This window comes from Sinocyclocheilus rhinocerous, unplaced genomic scaffold (assembly GCF_001515625.1).
Source record: "Sinocyclocheilus rhinocerous isolate Xijiao unplaced genomic scaffold, SAMN03320098_v1.1 scaffold1182, whole genome shotgun sequence".
Taxonomy (NCBI): Eukaryota; Metazoa; Chordata; class Actinopteri; order Cypriniformes; family Cyprinidae; genus Sinocyclocheilus; species Sinocyclocheilus rhinocerous.
Genome location: NW_015624203.1, coordinates 285,777 through 292,507, shown reverse-complemented (window position 1 = coordinate 292,507; position 6,731 = coordinate 285,777). Strand labels below are relative to the sequence as shown.

Genomic DNA, 6,731 nt, shown 5'->3' with positions numbered 1-6,731 from the left:
AATAAAGTATACTTTTTTTTCACTAGGGCGTTCACATCATACAGTCCATATATGGGAAGCCGGAAGCAGAGAGCGACTTGAACATGGAGCAATTTTCTTGGAAGGATGCGAAAATGTTCGTGATTTTTCATCTGCCAACAACGGATTACACAGACAAATGTCCTAAAAGTAGGCTAATGGGAAGACAGACGAAAATAAACAGACCAAACTGCCGCTTGACCAAAAACGACGCGACTGAGCATGTTAAGCTTTTCATCGCTGAACGAAGCTGAGAGCATCATGAGCGTGATACATGTTGCTTTCCTTCTGCTTGCAAGGTAAAAATATAACGGTGAGCCACCGAAGTGGAGAGGTTGTATCCAAAGTCTTGCTGAAGTCCAGAACCAATAGCATTACTTACAGTTTAATTTAAAAATGACAGTAGCCTACACATGCTAAACATGGTCATTATCATCTAAGAATGGAGACTAGGCTACAAAGTTTTGTGGCTGATAACAAATTACAAGAGTTTTAATGGTGTATTGATTTGTTAGGCCTATATATTTTGGTTTATATAGTTATCGTGGTAAAGTTTTGCAATGGTAGTGAGTGACACATTCCTCCATCTTAAAAATAAATAAATAAATAGCCTACAATGAGCAGATGGGCGGAATAGTGTCGTTTACCTGCCAGAGTCACGTCAAACCGGGTTTCCTCTCTTTTTCTGCTTCTCTCTCTCCTCCGCACGTTCTCTCTCTCTTTCAGACCACTCCTCTCTCCTCTCTTTCGATCACCCCCACTGATGACCCTCTTCTCCGGTACCGGGGACAGAGTCTCGCGCTGCGCTCGTGGGAGCCTGAGGAACTGGATCCGCTGTTTTACCGCGCCGGATTTTGATCCATCAAACAGAAATAAGGGACAAGATGGATAGAATACAAGAAGAAACGCGCGGTCCGTAGCTACAGACACTATCCCGTCACGACATGTCACTTGTCATGACAGCCGTCTGAGCTTCACTGAATATGCGTAACGAGAGAAGCAGATACGATTTAATCGTTGGCAATGAACTTGAATTTCCATTCCTCCACATTAATGGGAGGACATGGCTCAACACACATATTCCTAAATGCTTTGGAACATAATTCTTCTTTTGCGGCATCTCAGTAAGACATCAGTAGAGCAGTTTGTCAGTGCACAGCGCATTATGACCGTTCAGTGCTGCATTGATGCAAGGGAAACGCTGGAGCGGAGGACAGACCGAACCGTCGTGTGATGTGACTCGTGTCTCAGCACCAGATCAGTCCTGGGATTACTGCTGGAGTACCAAACAATCTGTAGAATAGTCTAATGGACAATTACTCAACGCTTCAGTGTAAGTAACCATACCAAGTCGTTTTATTGCTAATATTGAAATGGTGGTGTAACTGGTAGTATCGAGTAATATTCAGACGCATGAGATCAAGCACTTGGGGTACAACAATCTAAAGGCCCCCCGTATAAATGTGTTGGTTGCTGCTTACAAAGTGAAATAAATAAATTAATTTAAAAAAATTAATCTTTTTATTGAACATTAATAGAGCAACAAAATTAGTTTTAAAGAAATGAATAGAAATCGGTTTTGATTATTATGGGGTAAACGTCCCCCAAACACCCTTTTGAAATAAATAAAAATATGTAAAATTAAAAAGATATACAATTTATTTATTTAAAAAAGGTGATGAGGCCCCAGGGTCCAGGAGGGGCTGAAATACTGTACTTTTGAGAACAAATTCAAAATAAGCATTTCATTTTATATTTCATAAATTGTATAACAAACCCCTTTCTAACAAATCTATTTTCCCCACTTATGAAAAACATTTTGTTGCATTCAGGCATTCTGCATCTTCCGCCACTTCCAAACTATCAGTCATTTTAGTGACGTTTTACCCCCTTTTCAGGGATTCTCACATGCTAAATGTTAAAAAAAAAATTTAAATCTTATATCAAACTAGTTAAAATTTGAATTTTGCAGATTTTGACAAATTCAGTCTTTTGTCATTGTATGCAGTGACCTTAGAACGGTGTTGCAGTGCATAGTGACAAACAGGTGTTTTAAGTGCTGCGGTGGTGTCAGTTGGTATTTAGTGTTTTGAGAGACAATAAATTCAAAACTGCCTCTTACTTTGCCTTTTAAACTGATTTACCCGACTGCTCTTACAGTATAACCCCTCTAAAATGTTCTACAGATTCACTGCAGCTTTACTTGTACAGGTTAAGTTAGTTTTGTAAATATGATACCTAGTAGCATCTCATCATGACTCAGTAGTCTGGTATTTAGTCAAGTGATTTAGAGCTTGACATGTAGTCAAGGGATTTCTCACCGTCTTTATATTTCTTTATTCAGCATAATACAGAAAAGTGCTGTGAAAACGTGTGGAAATGACATTTCTCCATAATAATCTATATTGTACCTTCTGATACTGTACAAAAAATGTGATGTCACATCCCAAAATTGCATTACTCTTCTTCATATGATCACTGCATTAAATCATCATACTGTGACCTCATTAAAGGGGATATAACTCACACAGTTTCTGCCAATCTCATGTTAATTTCGATTACCTATTGAGTAGTATTGCATCCTTCACATCTCCGAAGAGTCTTTAGTTTTATAAGATTTATAAAAGACAGATACAGCTGTACCGCTTCTCTCTGAAAACAGTCGAGCTCCTGGAGGCGTGCCGTGGGTGGAGCTAAAGAGTCACGCGCACGCGAAGCTTTTGCGTAGCGATTGTCTGCAAGATGTGACATCAACAAAAATAAAACAGGAACAAAAACATTACTGACTTAAATTTAATCTATTTATAAATCATTCGTCACAGAAATCCCGGTAACAAACAAACACACTTGCACAACTTCATTGCTGCCCTGGAGAAACAAACTGCATCCACTGTTCCCTTACCGCTGGGTTTTTTGGGAAGCTGCACAAGGTTATCTTTCCTTCACAACCAAAAACACACTTCTTTAGGTGACATTGTTGATTTTGTGGTCAAAAACAAAATGTAAAATCGTACTCGAGCAAGTCCTGTGCAGCACTGCCTATGACTTCCATAACCCGAATGAAGCATGTTGATGGGTGTACTCTTGCTTTCGCTCTGGTTTACATGTGCGCGCGATCTTCCGGGAGAAGTGCCCATACAAGGAATGCCACCCTTTATGACGTCATACAGGGCCATTCTCGAAAAAAAACTTTCCGAAAATTATACGAACCCTGAAGGAGTGTATTTGGCACAGAAATACTCCGTCAAACGTCCAACTCTTTTTTTGAAACTTTGGCCATGTTCATGCAACTCTTTAACAGTGTAAATAAGTCAATAGCATTAGACCTCCCCTTTAAACCATCCAGTTCATCTGTATCTTAGTTTAGCTAAACCAGGAACTAAAAGTTAAACCAGCTGACTAAAACCACCTATTTATTCTCGTATGCCATCCTGCATGTAATTTCCCTTATTGCCACAATTTACACTCCAATTATGTTAATGGTTGAGACTTTCTGTGAATATCTTATAGAGGGTCTAATGTTACTGAGAATACTGGAAGAACAAAATGTCTTTCGAAAAGCTCCAGAAGTTTTAAAGTAATTGTTCTTAATGCACACTGTGCTATTTGCAACTTTTTGACGTTTTTAGTGGGAATACGTCACAAAACACTCATTGTTAAGAGTTATTTTATTAGTTAACCTTGACAATAATGTTATGTCCATCATCCTTCACTTCCTGGAACATTTAAGCAGATATTTCTTAGCATAGCTGCTGTGAATTTAGTTTCTCAGTCTGCTCAGAAAGACAACGCTATTACCGCATACATGCTAAGCTGCCATATTCTGAGAAGGTATGTATGCCGCAGATAAGTTGCTGGACAGGTGTAAGCAGATTAGGGGTCGCAGTGCCTCATTCTGCCAGAGAAATAGGACCATAGCAGACATGACGGCTGAACAAAAGCTGAGTGGCATGGCCGGTGGAGAGATGTTTGTATGATGGGCCTTGTGGCTGTCAGGAGATAAATAGCCCTTTGCTAGCAGGGGAGGGAGTTGGAAGGCTTGCTGGATCTGTTCCAGGAGCTTGGAGAGAGCAGAGGGGAACGGAGGCTGTCGCCAAGGGCACTGATATGGACTGTCCTGCTGCCAAGTGCCAACCACTGTCTGCATATATATATACAGTGGGTACGGAAAGTATTCAGACCCCCTTAAATTTTTCACTCTTTGTTATATTGCAGCCATTTGCTAAAATCATTTAAGTTAATTTTTTTTCCTCAGAAATGGACAGCACCTGAGTTAAATATATGAGTGTCACAGCAAAGGGTCTGACTACTTAGGACCATGTGATATTTCAGTTTTTCTTTTTTGATAAATCTGCAAAAATGTCAACAATTCTGTGTTTTTCTGTCAATATGGGGTGCTGTGTGTACATTAATGAGGAAAAAAAATTAACTTAAATGATTTTAGCAAATGTAACAAAGATAACAAAGAGTGAAAAATTTAAGGGGGTCTGAATACTTTCCGTACCCACTGTATATATATAAATATATATAAAAGATGATTTCTAAGATTTTAGAGCAAGATGCCTTCAGTGCAGCTATCTTCTAAAGACAAACAGTTAGCAGAATAGGATCAGCTTGTGCTGCAGCTGGGTTTATGTGTCTGAATTCGGCCTTGTACCTGCTATGGTATGTCTTGTGCGAATAGATCTCAATTGTTGCTATTGTGACAGGACTTTGCAAAAAAGAACACGATTTCAAACATTCTGTTAGTTGTTGTAAAGATTTTGCCAATCACAAGCTGTGTTGTCATTAAAAAACAGTCAAGTAGTAACATTATTTGACATGTCAAAGTCACATTTTGGATACATTTTTATTCAAAATCCATGAAATTAGAATTTTAAGTGTTAACTCAGAATGATCAAGTACAAAATTGAGGCTGGGGGGAATACTCACAAGCCCCTGTGCTTGAATAATTTAATTATGTATGCTTGATCAAAGCATGGGAGCTTATGGGGACATGCAGAAGTTGTTATTAAAAATTAAAATAGGTTTTAGCTCTTTTGAGTACTGTTGGTGGTTCACTTGGGCCATGTTAAATTCAATCCATTTCTCTCTTGCAGATATTTTATAAAGGTGCAGTTTTATGTGCATTACAATTTATTTGGGGACAATCAAGTGTGTTGGTTGCCTGACCCAATGTTCAGCCAAAATGGCCTTAAAAAAAAAAAAAAGATTGTTAATGAAAGTATTAACTAAACTAAACAAACATGATTTTCTTAAAATGTAAATGTAACTCATTAAGAGTTTGCAGCAGTGTTCTTTTAGTATCTTTAAGACACTATTATACTTTTTAATTATTTATTTATTTATTGTTAAATATCCCTATATGACATATCATATAGAATATGTCAAATATTAGTCAAGACTTGATCAAGATGCTGTAACATCATTTTAAATTCAGTTTGGACAGCAATTTCATCCAGTGGTAATTGGGTGAAAATAGGAACTTCCCACACTGAAATTGGTTTAATGTAGGCCTATGTGTAGGCCAGTATGTTTGACGTTCATTTTGAATCAAATCAATGTAGGTCAAGTTTTTGATATCAGTTTGGTTTGCATATTTGATCTGTTTTTTTGCGTGACGTCAGTGTTTGTTGTCAATTTTATGTCTTTTCAACATCAATTACCCACTGGAATGTCTGTATAGGTTTTTATTAGTTTTAATTTGTACATCAAGCTAAACTAAATTAAAATGAGAAATGTTGCCTTGGTAACTAGCTGAAATCATTTTTAGAATAATTTTAGTTAACATTTAATTTATTTAAAAACAAAAGATTGTTTTGTATTATTTAAGTTAAATATGATAACCATGGCTTGCAGTGTGTATAACCTGCCCCTAAAACTAATAATAATAATTATTATTTTTTATAATTTTTCTTTTGTTTATGTGTTGAATAGCTTGTCTGAAGCTGCATGATTATCTCTGTATTTCAGGAATATGTCATGATACTGATGTGTGATGTCTGATTTTGAAAGAATGCAAGATGAAAAATGTTATGCAATGTTACTATCCTTAGATGTTTTGCTCTTTGTATGCTAGTGCAACACAAGTAAGACTAATGCTTTTCTTCATGTTGCTCAGAGTTTTGTCCAATGGTCTGTAGCCCACTGCTTCCATTTACTCTTAAGGTGCATTACAGTACATTGGTCTTCACACAGTTGTGTCCTGTTCTGCTTTCTGAAGGTTTCTTACAATGACGACTATTTTCACAGCCTTAGGCTACCATTACATCAATCATAGAAGTGGCTTTATAAGATAAGTCCAGTCCATGCAGTTCCGTTTTTTTTTATGTAGTTTCCTTGTACTCAGGAGCTAGATGTGCTTAGAAAACCCAAATTGTAATTTCCTTTTATTATATTCCTCAAATTGACCCTGTCACTCCTTTATGATTTCTGTAATAGTACATCTTTATGGTAATAGACTTAATTAGCTAAATGGGCTTTATATTTGCCTACATAGCATCAGTTCTTTCCATCTTTAATGTTTTGTTTGAGGTTTAATGCAACATTGTCAGAAGCCATTCACAGGCCTGTAGGCAGTGACAAGAAAGAAACACAGTTCACTCCATTAGCAGTATGTTCTAAGGACATGACGCAACACTTTTTTCCCCTCACATATTAATTATACTAGTCTGCTGAGGTGTAGAGCTTTGCAGTCAAGACTGTGTTTGGGG

The 6,731-nt window shown here is 37.3% G+C and overlaps 1 protein-coding gene across 1 annotated transcript in view; it reads left to right on the top strand.

The window, feature by feature from the left end:
* Positions 1-258: 258 nt before the first annotated feature.
* Positions 259-6,731, top strand: part of LOC107739104 (leucine-rich repeat-containing protein 7-like) — an 80,716-nt gene continuing 74,243 nt past the window's right edge. The window contains exons 1-2 of the mRNA XM_016551104.1: positions 259-317; positions 745-1,351. Coding sequence (XP_016406590.1) covers positions 1,327-1,351 — 25 coding nt within the window. The 5' untranslated portion in view covers positions 259-317; positions 745-1,326. The remainder of the gene's footprint in view (positions 318-744; positions 1,352-6,731) is intronic.